This window comes from Macrobrachium rosenbergii, chromosome 14, assembly GCF_040412425.1.
Source record: "Macrobrachium rosenbergii isolate ZJJX-2024 chromosome 14, ASM4041242v1, whole genome shotgun sequence".
NCBI lineage: Eukaryota > Metazoa > Arthropoda > Malacostraca > Decapoda > Palaemonidae > Macrobrachium > Macrobrachium rosenbergii.
In genome coordinates, this window is record NC_089754.1 from 27,184,560 (window position 1) to 27,207,177 (window position 22,618).

General features: G+C 35.9%; 1 protein-coding gene across 3 annotated transcripts in view; it reads right to left on the reverse strand.

Moving 5' to 3' along the window:
- LOC136845831 (steroid hormone receptor ERR2-like) overlaps positions 1–22,618 on the reverse strand; it is a 345,697-nt gene that overhangs the window by 273,477 nt on the left and 49,602 nt on the right. For 2 of the 3 annotated variants that reach the window (XM_067116218.1, XM_067116221.1), the window contains exon 2: positions 13,674–13,704. In XM_067116218.1, the coding sequence (XP_066972319.1) occupies positions 13,674–13,704 (31 nt within the window). Of the gene's footprint in view, positions 1–13,673; positions 13,705–19,465; positions 19,607–22,618 lie in introns of those variants that run through there. The other variant, XM_067116222.1, reaches the window with a different exon arrangement.

A 22,618-nucleotide genomic window follows, 5' to 3' on the forward strand; every position in this document is an offset into this window, starting at 1 on the left:
CACAGTGCAGTAATTTATCCTTTTCTGCTTCTTTATTCAACTTTGCGAGTTGCCATTAAGGATTCCATTTCCTCTGCAATGCAATAGCTAGTCCTGGCTATCTGCCATTATTGCTAGTTAGCCTTATCTTGATGCCGGTTGCTGTTTGGGGTGCTCACATGAAACTTCAGAGAAAGCTCATTACCCTCTCTCTCTCTTCCCCTCGAACTGTCATCTTTATCATTGTCATTTGAACGTCACGAACTGCGGATCTCGCGTTCTTGAATTCAGTTATGTTACACTTTCTTTGTCCCTCTTTACCTAGTTATATATTCATGGTAGTGGTTTCATTCTTTTTTTTTTTTTTTTAATTCTTACATAGCTCATCCTTGAGTGCTTCTCCATTTGTATTTTATTTGGGTTTCAATGGTTTTGTTATGTTTATGCAACTGGAATACGGTCAACCTAGAATTAAAGGCGTTAATGATGATAAGAATAATTATTTAGTGGCTAGGCTGATAAAAAAAATTTCCAAATGCTAAGACATAGTACATAAAGAAACGTGACAACTCCATTGTTATAAAAAATTATATTAGTATACAGTTGAAAAAGTACTACCATCTCGCCCGTCACCTTCATTTTTTTTTTTTTATGGGAGGGTGGGGGCGGTCGAGAAGACGGGGCGAGTCCTCCATCACGGCCCCAATTTTTCCCACTTTCATTCCATTTTTCCCCAATCCGTTCCTTACATCTCTTTTCTACTCTCTTATTCCTTGCTCAGTAATTTCATTCCAGACCCCTCGTCCCCGGCCACCTGTGTACCTGGATGGCAAGACCTTTTCATTTCCTAACTTAGGGAGATACACAACTATCAAGCAAGGTGACAGGGATTAAGAAGGCGGGGAAAATTAAATCCTTTGTCACAACGGCAAAGTGTCGCCTTAGCAACTGCTTTCTTTTCCATTAAACACAGAAAATAGTCGAGAGAGAAAACGTCCTACCAATCTCATTTATCCTCGTTTGTCACACCTTTTTGTTTGTGCACTGGCATCACTGCTCTGAATATCCTGACTTGCTAGGGTAAGTCCTCCCCTCCAGCCAGGGCAATCAACGCTCATTTCTAGCTGCCGATTCTGAAATGCAGCCAGAATTCACCTCAGACACTGGAAGGTTGCTATGTATATCCTAAGTCAAGTTTCATTATGTTCTCTAGATCGGCATTCGTTTATGTTGTGTGCAGCCCGTAAGGTGAGACCTTAAACAGACAATTAGGGTTCTTATTCTATATTCATGCTCTTTGATTACTTGCCTATGCAACCCTCAGTACCATGGAAACTGAGGTCATAAATACAGAAGCACACAGACACAGCTCGTCATTTGTCATATGTTCCCACAATCTTTGTCCAGTGATCAGCTTATTTTTGTACTTATGAATCTCCGTCCCTCATTTGCTGATTCCTTTAACGTTCATAAAAGCTCACCGCTAACTCGAAATATATTCTAAGAAAATTAAATTTGATCTGAAAATAAGAAAGTGAATATTCAACCAGATTTCTGGAAATTTTATAGATAGATTTACCTAAAATAAGGGTAAAATTCTATGGACTTAATAATATTCTCAGAGTGAGATTGCCAACTGCCGTTCAATAAAGCGTGAGCGAGGGAGAATATCTAACAAATGTCCACACTACTGGTCCTTTTGCTGCTCTGCTTTGAAGCAATCGATAGTGTAAAACCTTTGCTGTCCATGAGGCTTTACCACCGAAAGAAAACTGTCTTTTCAAGCCTCACATTCCTGGATGCTGGTAGAAAATGTCAGACAATTATGATCTGCCATGAAAAAATCTTTATACAGCCGAGGAGTAGTGAATCGAAAAACATGTAGTAAATATACACGTGTGTATACATCCACGAGATGAATAACAAAAAGGAAACTGTTTCAGGCAGGGAGTGTGTGTGTGTGTGTGTGTGTGTGTGTGTGTGTATATATATATATATATATATATATATATATATATATATATATATATATATATATATATATATATATATATATATATATATATATATATATATATATACACTGCCTGAAACAGTTTCCTTTTCTGTTATTCATCTCATGTGTAATTGAATAGTAGTATGGCCGTAGCTACAGAAAAAGAAGTATAGAATGAAATATGTGATTCAGGCCAGAGGCTAAGCGCTGGGACCTATCAGGTCACACAGCGCTGAAAGAAAAATTAAGAACAAAAAGGTTTGAAAGGTGTGACAGGAGGAAAGACCTCGCAGTTGCACTGTAAGACAATTGTTAGGAGACGGCGGAAAGTAAGATGGAAGAAAGAGAATATGGTGGGGGTAGAGTAAAAGGAATGAAAGGGGTTGCAGCTAGGGGCCGAAGGGAAGCTGCAAAGAACACTAAGTAATGCCTACAGTGCACCGCGTGAGGTGCACTGACGGCACTACCCCTCTACGGAGCAAGAGAAGAGGAGGGGAATGCGCTAGCCCGGGATTTGATGATGCCCCGCTGACTCACCTCTCCCCATTTGGAGGAGAGTGAGAGACAGAGAGAACAATATCTTTAGCTCCCAATTAAATCGTGTATCATTCTTGGATATCAAGACATCATCAACATATACTTATGTAAAGTAATCCCAATATTCTCTCTCTCTCTCTCTCTCTCTCTCTCTCTCTCTCTCTCTCTCTCTCTCTCTCTCAGTATTGTATTTTGATTTAGGCTTTAACCTGAATGCACTGACTCTCTCTCTCTCTCCACCTATTCTAAGTAACTGAAGTTTTTATCTCTCCACTATTTCTTTAACCTCTATCGCTAACCACATGTTGTTACCTCTCTCTCTCTCTCTCTCTCTCTCTCTCTCTCTCTCTCTCTCTCTCTCTCTCAGTATTTTGATTTAGGCTTTAACCTGAATGCACTGACTCTCTCTCTCTCTCTCTCTCTCTCTCTCCACCTATTCTAAGTAACTTAAGTTTTTATCTCTCCACTATTTCTTTAACCTCTATCGCTAACCACATGTTGTTACCTAGCCTCTCTCTCTCTCTCTCTCTCTCTCTCTCTCTCTCTCTCTCTCTCTCTCTCTCTCTCTCTCTCTTAATCTAGTATCTGCTATCACGGTAGTAGAGTCGTTGTTACTGAGGATTTAAAACTAACGTTTGCCATTTGTGGATGCGATTAATTATAAACAAATGGAAAAGCAGAGAAAAGAGAAAATTTTACCGCAAAGATTGCCACTGGAGAGGCCAAAAACAAGACAACGTTGCCCCAATATTTGAAAAATTATACTGCTACGGATGGAACGTAAAAATACTTTCACGATACGTCTTATTATTATTTTCAAAGTCAGAAATAAACTTTTACCAGAATCGCTCTTTTCTTCGCCGACAGGAGGTCAGTCAGACTCGCGCCGAAGACGTTAACACGAGACATCGGGATTCTTTATTTGTTCCGAAAACTTCCGCCGATACGGGCGCGAAATCTTTCAATATAATAATTGGTCTCTGTTTCCGAATCGTCTCCCGGCAGACAGAAGAAAATGCTAAACGTTTTTAAGCCAACTTTTTAAAGCTATCACTGGTTTCAAAGGCTTTTTTAAAAGTTATTTCCGAGAAGCACTTAAAGTTCGTCCAGTTTTAACTCTAATCGCCTAATTTTAAATTAAATACTGTTTTCGCTGGAACTGAACTACCTAATTTATTGACTTCACTGTTTAATCCAGCTGAAAATAAATTTCAATTATTTTAGAGATCACAGTCCTGTAATGAATATGCTATTATACATTATTTTACAGCAATTCGATTTTTACTCCCATAAATATTTTCACAATATCAATTACACCAAATTTCTCATAGGGTAAATATAACAATTACTTTCAAAGTGAGCATTGACCGTCTCAACTCATTTACAATTTTGTTTATCAGAATAATGAGCAGTTGTTATATAATGAACTGTTCTTATGTATTCTAATTATGAAAACAAATGAACAAATTCAGATGCAAAAAGGACATATAATAACAATTTTTTCAAGGGAATACAGTATTTTGATTTTTCTTTAACTTCATCTCTTCAACTCGTTTGTCACTTATTCTACATGTTACAGTTAATTCTAGCCTCATCTCTTCAACCTTTGTTACCCACATGTTGTTAACATAGCCTCTCTTTCTATACACATATATTTATATACATACATATTATATATATATATATATATATATATATATATATATATATATATATATATATATATATATATATAATATTGTACATATAATGTTCTATTTATATGCATGTATATATATATATTATATATACATATATATATATATATATATATATATATATATATATATATATATATATATATATATATGTAGATAGAGAGATAGATAGATAGATGGCTGTTGGTAACCAGCACAAGAACACGCTGACCTTAAACTTAGAGCTGCATTGTAGGATTCACCTTCTGCACAAAGGCTAGTCAATATCAGATTCTACAGGAAAGGATAAGGAAAGTTTCGTGGCCTCAGTCGGAAGTCGCCCTAGGGCCATAATTAATTTAAACGTCCGGTGCCTGAGCTGCTAAATCAGGCTGGCATATGGCGAGGGATGCCTGCCTTAAAACTAATTAATTACACAAGGTCGCACTAGATCTGAATACAGAGTAGGGGTGTAACGCTATCTAGCGACCAGTCTGATCCAAGACAGCATGGAATTGGAATTGGAAACGGAATATAAAATTTAGGCCAAAGGCCAAGCACTGGGACCTGTGAAGTCATTCAGCGCTGAGAGGGAAATTGAGAGTAATGGAAGTTTTGAAGGTGCAACAGTACGGAGAGGGAGGGAAGTGAGGTGCAAGAAAGATAAAATGAATGAAGGTGCGGGAAAAGGAATGAAAGGAGATGCAGCTAGGGGCCGAAGGGACGCGGCAGTGAACCTTAATCCCTACAGTGCACCGCGTGAGGTGCACTGATGGCACTACTTCCCTATGGCGAATTAAAAAGTCATATGAAATGAGGCGATGGATACAAAAATAAGCTTGTTGAAGTATGATTCATAAACAACGCGTCTCTATAAATTCTTAAAATATTTATACATGAAACTCAAAATGTGAGCAAGAAATCGAAAAGGGCATATGTAACGAAATCAGTTGAAATAAAAATATATATATATATATATATATATATATATATATATATATATATATATATATATATATATATATATATATATATATATATATATATATATATCTGTGAAAAACACACACATAATTTTATATATAAAACATATATATATATATAATTTATATATATATATATATATATATATATATATATATATATATATATATATATATATAGATAAAAGGCCTATAAAGCACTATTTGAATGTTTCAACCATATATTTTCGAGCAATTCCTCCTATGCCCCCGCCTTTTTTTTTTTTTTTTTACAAGTGAACAGGGCCACAGAAAGAAGTGCTTGAAATACATGGTTGCAACGTTCAAATAGTGTTTTGTGGGCCTTTTTTAATCTTCATATTATACTGTGGTATTACAGTAAAAGACATTCATATGTACTGTATATATATATATACATATATATATATATATATATATATATATATATATATATATATATATATATATATATATATATATATATATATTATATATATACTGTATATATATATATATTATACATATGACTGTTATATATATATATATATATATATTATATATATTTATTACATATGATATATAGGTTATATATATATATATATATATATATATATATATATATATATATATATATATATATATATATATATATATATATATATATATATATATATATATATGTACATACTAGCCCACAACACTATAATATACAGTGACCCATCACATCAGCCTCAAGGCAGCGGACCCCAACCCACAAAGCCCTCAAAAACAAAAGCCAAACAGCAGCCCAAGCCACTGAATAGAAGGCAATTCAGCTAATCAATGACCTCTCCTTTAATTTTGTCGATTCTCTTGCCGTCTGCTGTGACGCCACTCATTTGTTTCTTTTCGACTTAAAGCCTATGGTCCCAAGAAGTCAGAGAAAGAGTCCGTTGCCTGCTCACGCGGCGTTGTACATCCTGTCACTCTATTTTTTCCCACATTTACGATGGAAATCGGTCATACCGTTTGGCGACTGTTTCTTTTCTTCTTCTGCTTCACTCTGAAAGTCTCTTCTCCGTCCTTTTACTTCATCTCCACTAACCGTAAATCGTTATAGAGTTCGTCGTCCGGGTGGGTGACCTCTAAGAAACGCCAGGCGCTGTTAGAACATAAGCCCCCATGACCTGTTAAGAATCAGATATTTGACAAACCAACGTGATACATCACCAAGTACAAAAGGGTGTGTGTGTGTGTGTGTGTATGTATATATATATATATATATATATATATATATATATATATATATATATATATATATATATATATATATATATATATATATTAGCTCATCGGGATCGAACCCAGGTCTTTCAGTTGAAAGGCAAGGGCACTATCAACTGACTCACACTGGTGAGCTAAAAGACCGGGGTTCGATCCCAATGTAAGTCAGAAATTTATTTCTGTTATAAACTTGACTGTGTTGATCACACACACACACACATACATATATGTGTGTGTGTATGTGTGTGTGTAGAGAAGGGACAAAATAGTTTCAAATTTAAAGCTCCATTCTAAAAAAGGATACCCAGATGTGGAAGTTAGATAGGCTACTAAGCTTTAAAACTGCCGTTGATATACACGCGAGAAAGATATCTGGTTGCAACTGGATAGAACCAGCGACCACAAGATCTCTCTTTCTCTTCCTCTCTCATCGTGTGCGGCAACATTTCATTGCAATATACTATTTCCCCTTCAGTTTCATAGAGTGAATTTCTTCTTTACCTTGTTCTCAAGATGCTTCGGTGAACTTTGCTCCTTACACAATAATAGCATGCAATCTTATTTTTCAGTTGCTCTTCAACAGACGAAAGAAGCATTTACGTTTCCACTTTATCGGGAGCCTGTTCCTTCTCGTTTGTGCGAGTGATCTCGACCACTGAGTTTCTGCGGTTGCTGCAAAGTTAACACTGTGATCATTGCCCTTTAAAGTCCGTTCCGCATAAATGCTGGCTCTTTCAGAATAACACGATTTATGCAATTAATACTAATAATAGTGAATATATATAACTGGGTGTGGGATACTGTTATAAATGGAGTTTGTGTATAAATGGAATGCATGAACTTGCATAGCACGCTTTATTTCCACACACCTGAACCATGTGAAAAAATGAAGATCGTTACAATTTATAATGACAGCAATCAATAAACGCACTATACTGCATAATACATAAATATCAATAAAAAAACCTCACACCTAAGCTAAATATTTTATGAAACTCTATGCATAATTTACCATAAAACCAAGAACACCAAACCGATAGAGAATTAGGAGAAAATGTCCTCGAAGGATACCTCGTGCAAGGGCTTCAAACCCAAGACGTTGAAATTCAATAGCAGAGAGGCTATGACACCCCAGTTTGAAAACAATGATTATATGGTTACTGTCCCTGAAGACAATTAAACACAACACCCGAGATGGACTATTTCCAACATAAATGAACCACCGATGCTTCAACCAGTTACGCAGGGAGCAAAATTGAAAGGATAGGTCATTGGGCGTTCCCAACTACCGAATTCTTGAGAAGCATGCAAGTGATACAAAAATAAATAAATATATTAAAGGTGCTAGCTAGATGGAGGCCCTCAATATCCCCCCACCAAAAAAAAATAAAAACATGGGAAATCATTTAAGAAAGAGATGAGGGTTCAAAGTGTCGTTGGGGAATAGAATGCTGTTGATGAGCATTCACTGTAGGTCTATGAAGCTACTAATGATAGGGAACAATTATGCACTGGATTTCATCCTTGATAAAGAAATTATTTGATCCGTCTATCTATCTATTCAACACCAGGCTGTTTCTCACAACAGGCGATGGCTTCTGAGAAAAAAATATCAGAGTAGTCAATGACAGATTAATCTTTCAATCCATGAATTCATTATCAGTCCCTGGGCAAAAAACCTCCATACAATTAGGCACTCCATAGTCTAGACATAAGACTCATAAGCAGCGCATCGAAGCTCCGAACCATTTGCAATTACTATGCATATAATCTATCCCTTCCGGGATATTAAGGGTTTTCCACTGCAAGACCTCTTCCACTTCATCAATGAATACTTTTCAAGTCTACCTCTCCTCCTTATTTGCACCACCTCCAAATTTTGCAGACTTTTTAACTATCCTATCGGATTCCTATGTACATGATCAAACCACCTTGCAGTTCCTCGTTGGACGGGTGGGTTCCGTTCCCAGCTAGCACTCTGCTGGCGCCGCGAGTTCGAATCTCCGACCGGCCAATGAAGAATAAGAGGAATTTATTTCTGGTGATAGAAATTCATTTCTCGCTATAATGTGGTTCGGATTCCACAATAAGCTCTAGGTCCCGTTGCTAGGTAACCAATTGGTTCTTAGCCACGTAAAATAAATCTAACACTTCGGGCCAGCCCTAGGAGAGTTGTTAATCAACTCAGTGGTCTGGTTAAACTAAGGTATACTTAAACTTCAGTACACTCTTGTCCCTTTTATGCTTAGGTTAACCTTGATACCAGTCCTTCGCATCTCCACATTTCCCATCATTCCAGTTCCTCTCAGTAAAGATATAATGCGCTAACAATTCACTCTAAAGCTTCAGCATTTTTCACTTTCATTATCTGCCAACATTAACGCTTCACTTTAAAAAATGAAAGTTACCTTAGCAATCCTCCAATCCATTATAACTTTCGCTGCCAAAATCCACTTCTCTTTCAAAAGTCTGAAATCTTCTGAAAATAAAATGCAACCTTCCTAGCTTTACATAATCTGTGAGCCATTTCTTCTCTCACCCATTAAATTTACTCATACACACACACACACACACACACACACACACACACAATATATATATATATATATATATATATATATATATATATATATATATATATATATAATTTCTGATTTCAGACTCACATCAGGATCGAACTCAGGTCTTTCAGTTGAAAGGCAAGGGCGCTGCCCACTAGGCCATACAAGTCATAAAAGTAGTTGGAAAAGGCGCCTCTTTTATTACTTGGAACCTGAGCGCACTCTTTTATGACTTGTCAAAAAGCTAGTGGGCTTTTATGACTTGTATGGCCTTGCCTTCAATTGAAAGACCTGGGTTGATCCTGATGAGAGTCAGAAATTTATTTCTGTTCCACACATGATTGTGTGTTTATTATTTCATATATATATATATATATATATATATATATATATATATATATATATATATATATATATATATAAATATATATATAACACACATCGAATATATCAACTTTGCTTTACCTTAGGAATAACTTACACTCATTCTCAAAGGGAATTAGGCTATTCATTTGAAAAGAGGCATGTCCACCCTGACCAGGATTCGAACCTAAGCCACTTTGGGTTGATACATGAACGACAGTGACTTTATCCACTTAACTAATGTGTTAAACATCAAATTAATTCTTGAAAGTTGGGTTGTTTCATCATATCTGTTTTATTTATCCTATATCTTACTGATTACTCTTACTTCTGTGTTATTTCCACGTTAATATTCGGCTTTCAAATTAATGCTCTTGGCCTTCTAGCATGCTAATTTCCAACTAGGTTGTGACTTAGCATGTAATAATGAATATAAAAATAAAAATATTCAGTTTCTTAGAACACTTTTAGGGATGAGATTGCCAATCCTCAATCCTTTTTTCCTGACCCCAGCAGACACTGGTAACCATTTACAGCTCGGTGGACAAGATGGAGGCAGATCAGGAGCGAACCACAGACATAACAAATGTGAGCCGAGAACTGCATATATAGCCTACATAATATATATATATATATATATATATATATATATATATATATACATACATACATAAATATACTTACTAAACGTACATGGCGACATGCAGTTCATATGAAAATGACTGTAATAATCAGGACTCGCCAAGAACTTATTTAACCTCTTACGAGCTATAGGCCATAACGTATCTAAACTGTATATAATTGCACTTATTGTATTCCCAATACATCTTTCACAATTCGTAAGTGAGAGAGAGAGAGAGAGAGAGAGAGAGAGAGAGAGAGAGAGAGAGAGAGAGAGAGAGAGAGAGAGAGAGAGAGAGAGTTCGTAACTTGTACCCTTGCTGACCACCCATTGTTTGTAAAAGGCTTAAGTGAACAATGGGGTTTTTTGCCATCTGCGTGTCACCTAATCATTGTGTGCAAAAAATCTTCGGTCATTCATAAATAAATATAATTGCAATGGACATATAACATCTACAGTGAAATATCCCTAATTAAAATGGTGCAGCTGATTTCGTTTGGTATAAAGTTTTAACAAAACAAAACTCACAGTAAAAAAAAAAACCCCGGCATTACATTTTCAGGCTCCTGTGTGTTTTCTGCATAAGTATAACTGCTTTTGTCAGTGGAAGCTGCTAAGCATAACCAATTAATAAAAACACTGGCTACCACAGACAAGATGTATTGATATCACACTATCAGAAGCAAGTACTGAAACTCTTGTAATGTAGAAGCAAATCCCAAGTCATGTATGGATTGAAAAGGGGAATCGAACAGACTCCCCAAAACTCTCTGTAGTGATTTATTTTTAAATATATGTACCCATACATAACTGTGGATTTGATTCTCTACCGAAACCATTCTCAGAGTACGCTATACAGGATTCGCTGTGAAAGACCTTCCTCTATCTCTCAGATCGAAAATGGTACATATATGCAAAAATGAACCTTACGTGACCGCCAAAAGTATTGTAAGCCTAAAGATAAAAACCCTAACGCTGGGGAAGCATGCCAATTTCTGCTCTTAAACAAAGGTACGTCGTTGCTGGAAAATCAATGAAAATCTTCTCAAAAAAGCTACATTTAGGAAGGATAAGTGAAATTTATGCCAGAAAGGAAGAAAAAAAAAGTATACCTTAGTTTTACCAGACCACTGAGCTGATTAACAGCTCCCCTAGGGCTGGCCCGAAGGATTACTTATTTTACGTGGCTAAGAACCAACTGGTTACTTAGCAACGGGACCTACAGTTTATTGTGGAATCCGAACCACATTATTGCGAGAAATTCATTTCTATCACCAGAAATAAATTCCTCTAACTCTTCACCAGCCGGCCGGGGAATTGAACCAGAAAGGAAGAGCTAGTTTGATTCTGATATAGATATCAGAGACGTAAAAGCTTCCAACAAAACTCTGGAGGGACTCTGCTTTTGCGTCTGAGTTTAATATGGAAAGCTACGGCCGCTAACAGTGGGAAATAAATAGTCCCACAAGAAATGACCGTGACAGAAAGGAACGTGGGAGAATTTAGACCCTGAACACTCAGAAACGAAAAATATTGAATGAGCTTTCACAGGTCGTTCATTATCACTCATTGTCATGATTATTTACAGAAAATCGGCAACAAAAATACCTTTGCTGAACAAGAGCTTTCGTTAGTTTCATTTGCTTATTTGACGAAAAACTCTCCTTGAGTTATGAATGAAAGACCACGAGAGATGATCAAGAGACCGAGAGCCCTCTCACTTAAACGAAAGGCACCCAAAATGCAGAAGAAAGTGACGTGCTACAAGACATAAGTTCAAGAAATGGCAAGCATAGAGTGTGTGTTTGGTGCCAATTTAATAACTTACATTTGTAAAAGAAAAGATGCCAACAAAACCAGTAATCTTCTGAGGAAGAAATATTCCACCAAGAGAGACTGAAATCGCGTGCATACAATGCCTTTAACTACGAAATTGACATAGGCTTAATCATTTAAGCGATGTGTAAGAACTTTCGTAGAATGTGGTTCACATCCAGAACAATACCATTAACTCTTTTATTAAAGTGAAAAGCACTACGTTAAATTACAATATGCATGAGACTTTATTGTCCGTGAAAGAAGATAAAAGATGACTGCTACCCCAGGTGAGGTTTTATATGCTAGGATGAAGACACTACTGTACATCGGTATCATTATTAATGAATGAAGCTCAGAAATGAATTTCACTGAGGTAACGCAGCTCATATTCTAATGGTATTCAAAAACAAATATGTGACAACACTAAACTGAATTTGTACAAAGGTAGAACATGAAGTGCGAGAAATACATGGACACATTTTAACCCTGAATATCAGACTATAAACTGTCATATGGTCTTGTGGGGTTACTGAAATTATCTCACGAAAAGACGCCTAACAGTCACCTGATGTTTAGCAGAACTAAAAAAAACTAACATTATTAATATAACTGCATTAGCGCCGATTCTGATCCTGTTTTCCATTTTCTCTACCTCCCATCCTTTCTCAGCGACACGCACCAGTTTAGAAATGTACAAGTCTAAACCCCTCTCTCCTTAACGTCACATAATTCAACAGATTGCAAAGGAAAGTCAGAAGCTTTACCATGATTTCCTCAGGGAGCAATTTCTAACCTAGATATTCTATTACAGCAGCGCATCGTCACCATTACGAAGGTAGAAGAGTTTGGTAGAATACTCATTTTTTTCAATTTTACAAAGCTGAATATACTTCCTCTGCCAATCTAAGAAATAAAGAGTTTATGACGCCAGCATTTAATGCTTAGTTTGAGCCTTAGAAAATCCTTACAACTTTTAAGTATTGAGTGTTATTTGCAGTTATGCTCAATGCTTCATAAGGCTTCTCATATTCCAACATTTACAGATGTGGGTTATCTTTGATAAATAACGTGACCCTTACATACGAATATTTTCTTAACGTTGACCCTTAGATGCAAATATTTTCTTAACGTTGACCCTTAGATGCAAATATTTTCTATCCACTACGTAAAAGCATTCACCACAAACTTTACATAATGCAATCCATCACATAACGTTTAATAGGTAATATCAAAAACAGCAATCCACTAAATTTATCGTTGAATTAGCAAGTATTACATTTACGTAATTACATGAATGAGATCGAAATTTCATCCCACGAATTTTCACCACAACGAAACAAGAGGATAAATGAAATTCATCACAGGGAGGGGAAAATGGAGCGTAACACTCCTTGCGGTGCCATTTGATAATATGATGAACTACAGTACTCACGAAACCTTTTTAGACGTAGAATATAACTATTTGGCCACAAATTTCTGTTAAAACGCTGCTCTTCACATTATTTATTTATTCATTTTTCTTTTATTTATTTTCTGTTTTTTTCTCCTTATTTGCCCATCTTATCATTATCCACTAGTTTCCCGAAAAGACCATAAATAAACGTCTCTCAACAACGGTTTCCTTTCCCAGGCGAAGATGGGTTGAAATAGATCAACAGAACATCCTTCCCTTTAATTAAAACTGCGAGAAGTGATAACTGACTTGAGTCTGGTTTACCGAAAAGTTTCGTTTTCCAAGAAATTCCGTGTTAAAACTAGGTTAAATCATAAAAACTGTGTTAATACAAAAAACACGAGATGAGATACTGAGGAACGTGTGGCGCCTAAACAAAGGGGCGAATTCTATTTGCAAACGGAAAATCTCGTTTCACTTACCTTGATTATCAACATAACGCTTCCATCAGATCTGAAAATAAACGAAAATAAAATATAGTGATAAACTAAAACAACTGTTTATTATTTCTCTACCAATAAACTGATTAACCTAAGGATTTAACAAAACTGAAAATGTGTTAAAGCCTCTTTTCTAAATATAGGCCTATTTACAAGTATCTACCCAATGTGCCACTAAAGAAACTTTGAAATACTTTCCAGTTTGAAGCAGATTAAATCGCTAGAAATTAAGACAGATGTCCTTTTCCGACCTCGTTTAGGCTAAGATGGGCGAAGAAAGAGTTTGTCTTTAAAGATGTGATATTGTTAACATGATCTAAGGCTTGGTAAGCTTTAGTTTTTATTTTCTTTCTCTCTCTAGCTCTGTCTGTACCACAGCGGGTTCAGTTGATATGACAGCCTGTCACTTCTTAATTTTCTAAAAATTATATTCCAAATAAAAACCTATCACATATGATCGCTGTAGTTAAAGAATAAAACCGTATCTCTCTTTATGAATAGGCTCACGGCGCCTCTATTTTCTCATAATCCTTAGACTTACTATTACACTGAAATCGTCGTTAACCAATAAAGTCTCTAAGCCAACACAAAAACAAAACGCAAGTAGCCTAAGTGCAAATGAGTAAACAGTTATCCGTTAAAGTGCGAGATATTTATAGCCTGAACAAGTTGTAAATACCCAAATCAATTAATTCAAAGATTCGCTACGTCCTGTTTCCCTATAATTTATATGCGTATGGTCTATGTATATTACTGCAAACATACACATACAACTATACATAATGTAATAAGCGAATTGTGCGGGAAATAAATCTATTATAAAATGAAATAACTCAATTATTAAACAAAACACAATTACCACAAAGAAAGTAAATACAAAAAGAACGGCAAAACAGGACAGCGCGCTTCAACCTATCACCTTTAAGAGCCTCCACGCTTTAGGCCTAAGACGCTTGGTGTAGTGTGTATCGTAGGCCTGGCGTGGCAGAATGTAGTGCAAGAAACCCATTGAGAGATCAAAGTAGTCGTGAAATACTACCTTCAAATTTTGTCATTACAATTAGGAGCAGCAGGAGAAAAACGCCCCATAAATACAAATAAAAGCAGTTACCCTTGTGTATCTCTCCACAATTAACCTAAGAGAAGTTATATGTGGATGTTTACGGGGAATTTCACCGAAGGGCGGGCCTCCTAACTGGAAAGAGTTCAATATATTTTGAGAGTAATGCGGAAGTAAGAGGCCAGTACACTAGGAGAGTAATACGGAAGTATCTTTTGAAAGGAAGGACCTTTCAGCGGCGAAGTTGTTTAGGCTAGTTTCAAATGCTCAAGGCTTACGAAACCAAATCCAGTGTATCACTACCGTGGCTTCTGGTATACAAACTTGATCATTATTTCTAAAAATAATGTTTGGCTGGACCTTGGGTCACTTAACGTTTTTGGTCAATAAAGGTGTTTTTTTTTTCCTCTTGTTGTAAGTAAGCCTTTATCGTCTAAATATGAAGAACTGACGCAAGCGGGACTTTCTACAGTAAAGTATTTTATTTAGACAAAAATTCTATCATTGAACACATAAACTGGTTTAGCGTTAGTACTTAAACAATGTTCTTCAATCTGTTCTCTGCTTATTGCTTTAGTGTAGGGAAGAGAACTTAGTGCTTTGAGTCCTGATTTGTTAAATGAAATCATCCAAATTCCTAGAGATGAAGTTACCGTCAACTTCAACTAACGAAGGAAGAAAATTCTACAAAAAAAAAACTTATCACGAATTAAAGTTCAGATAAATTCATTTACACCACAACAACCTGAACCTTCAATAACACATACACATACATATACATATATACATATACAATTACATATATATATATATATATATATATATATATATATATATATATATATATATATATATATATATATATATATATATATATATATATATATATAAACACAACCACTTCTGTTTTCCACCATACATACATTCATTTCTTGATCTTTCTTGCCTCCATTTAGCCTTCTTGCCTTGCTTTTTCTATCGCTCACTGACATTCAATCTTTCTCTTTTGCCTGACAACACCAACCACTTCATACTCGAGACCCCCTTTTCCTATCGAACTACTTTTGTACCTACACTGCCTGTTCTTTCTTAGATCTCAATAATTACCCCACCTTTGAAAAAAATCAAATACCCCTAGATACATAACATCCAACTCTTGTACATAGCCTACTTTTACATTAGTAAATCACTCTCACGTCTTGTTAATCCACATATCCTCAACCCCCTCCACTTGGCATGGCTATCAACTGTGTGCTCATGTACCCCAAGAAAGGATTTTTTATTTTATTCTCAAACTTCTCACAGTATTTTACTATTAAACCTTGATAACACGCCCTCTTCCTTTTCTAAGCCTGCAATGATCTCCGACTTACTTCCTCTATCGAAATCCTACAATACACCTTCCCCTGTATATAAAAAATTTTGCCCCTGTAATTCTTGCACTCGCCTTTTATACACATGCATTTTATTCGAGGTTCATCTTGAGCATAAGCCTCTCTCTCTCTCCACATTTCCTGTCCTATTATGATGGCGTAATATTATTTCAGTGGCTACAACGCGAAAGCTCCAATGTCTGTTCATTTGTAACCTTTGCCATTTCGCCATGACACTGTTCCTTTTCATAAAGCTTTACATTTTTACCATCATTATTGTGTGTCTTTTGTAATATACATTTCAGAGTGCACATAAAAATAAAATTTCTTATTTCTTCTTGGAGTGTCGTTGTCGGTTACAACCCCTTTTTCCCTTTATCAGCCAAAGGGACTTACAGTACACCAAACCCTATCAATTGGCCTGGTGTGTGTTTTGTCACGTGACATCGTGTTTTAAATTGTTGTACAGATGATGAGAAACAAAGGAAATAAACTTGCTTAATATGATCTCAGCAAATGAACTTGTTTAATATGATCTCAAAGCAAATAAACATGCTTACTATGATCTCGAACGGGTAATATGAGATTATGATTCAAAATGCAGTTTATGCTCAATATCATACCAACCTTGGGGCAAAGTACCAAACTTCCCACAAACATGAGCTCGAGTCATAATTTCACCGGAGAATCAGTCAAAGGCTATAAAAACTGTAATAAAAATGCCATGAGATAACTGGTTCACAAATCTGCAACTAGTGGTGAAAGACCTGTAAATGACGTATTTGGGGCCATAACAGAAATAAACCTCATATCCCTCTCATCCTATAAAATAAGAATGTAAGCGCACATGTCCTGTATGCATTTGGCTTTGATAACTCCAAAAACAAAAACAAAATAAATGCTCTTCCTATCCAATGTGCATGGCTAACCAATGACCACTAATGCAACTGTAAAACCTGAAATTACTTTGTACATTACTGTATTAAATGAGCACAAAAGTGTGCACGTACATTTGACCAGAGGTGTACGTGACAGAATCATTTCTTGCTAAACATCAACCACATATTTTTGTAATTATTTATTTTATGTTTTGTGCAATTTTTACTATTATTTGGGCAAAACACTTTTTTCCCTATCCCATATAAGTAACAATTGTGGGGACCCCAGTGGGAAACTGGAGCTTTTGGGTTGGGAACTGGACCAGGAGGAATTTTCCTAAATATATAAAATGAAAGATGAGTCATCAGAAAAATGCATGATTCAAGTGTAAACACCAATTAACTACATCGACACAGATTCTAAAGCATAAAGATCTGGCAAACATAATTATATGGTTACATCCTAACCTAACTTAGGGCCAGGTCCTACCTGACTGGACCACCCAACCTAACCTAACCTAAAAATATCAGTCGAACAAAGACAGAAAGGCATCTCTGTCGATGCCAAGGGAATGCAGTAGGCTGTGTTTTTAAAAATAACCGCTTTTAGTAGCTGATAGGTTAGCATCAGGGGGCCCAACCCACAGGGAGGGTTTTACCAAGTCGCCTCTAGTGAAGGTGGCCTTAATCTTCCTTTTGCTCTGTCCTATGCATTGAGCGATGTCTCTGTCAATTTTTCAGAATGCCCAGGGTTACCTACGGACATATGGACAAATGGCTTTTGCCCTGACCTGACCCACGAAAGCCAGTAGAGAGAGGCTAACGTCGTGCTCAAGCAAAACTTTGTCCTTTGTTCCTTCCCCGTCTTGTTTACTAGTGAACCGACAATACCCGTGTTTTTCAAGAAGCCGTATCGACAGTTGCAGTGCGCAAGCAAACCATGTAAACTGTAGGTCTGAAAATTGATGAGTATCTGCTGCCTGCTAGTATTCTTCCACTGTATTTCATCTTTTCCCATTGCTTCACCACTTCACCACCATCTACGAGAAACTGGTATAACCATATTTCTATTATGAAGTCTGGTGTATGAATAATTAATATTGCCTAGTGAAACTGCATGAGCTATTCCCATGCAGTAAGTAGGAATTAGGGAAAGTTAGGTGTAAGTAAATTTCAGGCAGCCTTGTGTCTCGATCCCATTGTTTGGAAGAGAAATAGCCTTCTTAGTACTAAAACTGTGTATGATACCTACTAGTACAGACATTCGTTGTGTTATATTTTTTACAGGAGCAGGGAAAATCGACTGTGTCCGACGTTGGCAAAAGTTCATGTAATTTCCTCGCTATCACCGCACATTCTTTCTTTGTCAAAACTAAATGGGAAGTAAAGGGGTTTGATGTAATCTATTTGTTACAGAGTAATCCATTATCCCATATGTAGTTTCCCAACTGGGGACGTAATTCAATTAAGTAATTGTCTGTCTTTGAGGTTAGCTTTAGCTTTAATTGACAGGTTACATGTGTTATTGGCAAAGCAGGGCTACATAACTTACATTAATTAATTGATAAACTCATCAGCCAAAGGCCACACGTAACAATATATATAAATGTGAATGCTATGGAGATTGATGTTCTTTGAAATATGACTCACCTTAATTATGTATATACGCCTAAGTCTATCCCAACTCCTAAAATCTGATGTTCATCTCAGTCCAAAGTAGCATACTGTCCATGCACGAGCAAGAGCAGCAGAAGTGTTCCAGAATTTGGATAGGCTTTATATATGAATACTTCCATTCTGAGTATTACTTTATACATATTTATCCACTGGCATAAAAGGAATATATAATGATAAAATGGGCATAAGTACCATTTTCTAAAAGGTTAAATCTGATAAACCAGAACAGGCCAAGAAAATGAAATTTGAACCTAGCCTCACATTCATTACCTGTAGGTTGGCCTAGGTTTCCTCAGGTTAGGTTTCTTCTTTTATGTTAAATAAGTACTACGCTTAGATTAGGCATACGAGTTAGCAACATTTTGTCAAGTTGGTATTACTGTGAGCTGTCCTTCACTAGGTCCTACTGCTTGCGCTTGTTTATACTCGATTTCACAATAACCCGGCGTCAGCAAGGCTTGTAGGCTAGTCTACAGTCCTATGAGGCATCTAAACGGTTATACTCTGTTAGGCCAATTTTACATTTTGTTATAAGTACCTAGTTTAATTTGAAATTATTCAATATCGGCATCTTTCCCCACTGTAAAATACCTTATTCTGCCTTTTAATAAAGTAAATCTTTGCATTCATCTTAGCAACCTGTGCTGGGCGTGTAAGATTTTTTTTTTTTTGTCAATCTCCTAGGCTACACTAAACCACTACCCATTGGGCCTAGCCTAGTGTCTTCTGTACATTATTATAAAACATATAGCTCCCTCAACTTGTAAAATACACAATCATAATTACCCCCTTTAGTCTCTCGATGCAATTTTAATATTCCAGAGAAAATCACAACACGATAATAATACAAAAACACTTGGAGGAAATCACTACACAATTCTTACAAATACATTGAACGTCCGTTGTTGTTTACACACGGTTCTGGACAATTTGGGTCAATGAATGAGTAGGGTTACCAAATACCATAAACCAACCAAATCTTTTTGGAATTTAAACGAAATACCGATGGATTCAGGTTTAGAAATACATATAAAACAGTAACCAAAAATTTAGTACTGAAGAGTCCGTGCTGGCATATGGGCAGCTTCATCTTGAACAACCAACCTGATTACTTACACAATAGCCTACACATTAATTAAAGTGTATATACAGTATATATGCGTGTGTGTGCATAAATATAATAATAACCGTATTTCCTCAAAATTTTTAGATATGACGTTAATACGAAAAAAAAGGGAGAGCCTAGGAGTTCCTTCAGTAAAACATGCTCCAAGAAAGTGTCCCTTAGTGCCTGGTTTATTAACTTTCCAAAGTTTCACAGAAAATAATGTATTACTTATATAAATTGTACTGTAAACAGTATCAGTATATATTTTCCACCAATCAGAAAAGGAAAACCTGTTGGAAAGATAGAAAGCTGAGGACTGAGCACCCAGTGAATCAAATGCGAAAGTACCGAGTCCTTGATTTACTTAAAAGTAAACGCATGAATGTGGCAGTGACAGTTTCCTCTGTAGCTTTAGTTCTGGGATAACTGCTTAACGCTGGAAAATAAGATTAAATATATGTGTGTGTGTGTGTGTGTGTATATATATATATATATATATATATATATATATATATATATATATATATATATATATATATATATATATATATATATATACATACATATAAATATGTGTGCACAGAAAAGATTAATGGCCTCGTTCTTATCGATTTTTTATATCTCTTCCGCTCTTCTAGAAGGTGACCTCGCTGTCTCTTTTGCATGGGCCCTTTTTCAACCATAGTTGACGTGAGCTTAGGGAGAGATTCTGAATGCTGTCAAGCCACCTCATTCATCATTCTCTCTGTGTAAGATGATATTACTCGCACTGGATGCGTTAGAATTTTCTTTCTATGACTGTTTTTCTCATCCTTATAACATCTCTTCACGTTTTTTTGTTACTTGGTACACTACATTTAGTCCTTGGCAGAACAGTATATATATATATATATATATATATATATATATATATATACATATACATATATATATATATTCATATAACACATTATACATACACATGTATATAGTATGTATGTATATATATATATATATATATATATATATATATATATATATATATATATATAATATATCGACTGTATGAAATAAAACTAAAAATAAAGTTAACTTAATCTCCCAGAATTACTGAACTCGCATAACTGCAACTTCATGGCCTCTAAAACTGTGACAAAAACAAAAGTGGCTGTAAAGTGTAATCCGAAAAAAAAAACACCAGAGCGTATTTTTCAGCCTTTGCTGAAACCTGATGCGTGACGTCATTGGAATTTCCGCCTCTTAAACACTTAACAGTAAATATAACTAGACTTAACTGCGCAACCTCTGACAAAGATATGCCACATTTAGCATTAGTATTGCGTAAAGCAACTTCACCCAATGTCATTATTGCAGTATATGAGCTATAGAATTCTTGAAGTCATAGAATTTATATGATAAGACAGGTTATAGATGTAGCTATATGGCTAATAGTAAGGTTTTGCAGTAACAAGCAAGGGATTTATGGCATATTGGAGGGATGAATTACCTTATCCTCCAAAGGCTATCGATTTACTCGATGTAATAAGATGTTGAAGGGGCTAATAAAATCCCTTGCGTGGACCACTGGTCTCTGACCAGTCAACAGAGACGTAAGTATCTTCATGGCAGTGATACGAAAGGTTGATGATCTACTGTTTCAAAGTTTCAATATTTTTATTAATTTGTTTGCTTATTTTTCATACTCTTACTTATTTTATTTATTTCTTGTTTTCATTTCTCCTCTTAGCTCCGGTTTAATTTTTCTAAAATAAAAGCATTCTATTCAGCTGAAGCTAGCATAATAAGGCAATAATTTTTTATCGTTTTTTATAAGTAATAATGACCTATATTGCGTGAGCTTTAAAAGACAAGCAATGTCTTTTAAAGCAATGGTGTAACATTAACGCTCAATAACATATTAGAATAACACTGAAATTTCTGTGCTAAGAGAACACAAAAGAAAGCTTTGCAAAATGGAACTTAGAGAAATTAAATGTGTTCAGATCAATTGACGTTCGTGTTTAGATTTTTTACCACTCTACTTCAAAGGTGCACGAGGCTTGACGTGGATTTCCGTAATATTTGACTTTTCTTTTTAGTTTTCTGTAAAAGAAAACTATTGAGATTGCTATTTGTCTGTCCGTCTGCACTTTTTCTGTCCGCCCTCAGATCTTAAAAACTGCTGAGGCAAGAGGGCTGCAAATTGGTATGTTGATCATCTACCATCCAATCATCAAACATATCAAATTGCAGCGCTCTAGCCTCAGTAATTTTTATTTAATTTAAGGTTAAAATTAGCTATGATCGTGCTTCTAGCACCGCTATAGGTGCCAACGACACATGCCACCACCAGGCAGTGGCTGAAAGTTTTATGGGCCGCGGCTGAGAGTTTCGTACAGCACTGTACATAAAACTCTCTTTTTACTTGTTTTACCATTTTTCTTGGGGAAAGGACAAACGCGAGAACGAAACACTACCATAGGCATGAAGAAAGTTCAAGGAGAACTATCCTAATCTGTTTTGTTACATCAGTCGATCCATCCCAAAAACAAACAGATAAAATTTAAAAAGAAAAAGGAGCATTTGAATTTTTGTTTTTTAAGTCTGACATTCGCGAAGGCAGCAGCTGGAAGCGCGTGTGTGCATGGCAGGAAATCAATGCTTGCTGGGTCATGGTCCTTTAACACTCTCACAACATTCGGTTGGAACGGATAAAGTTTTACTTTTTTTTATTTTGCATACCTCGTGTTATATCTTGCCAGGTCCCGCCACAATTTTTAGAGGGTCCTCTGTCGGAGGCGAAATGATATATAGATAAAATGACGACGAAGAAACGAACGGGTTTAATGATC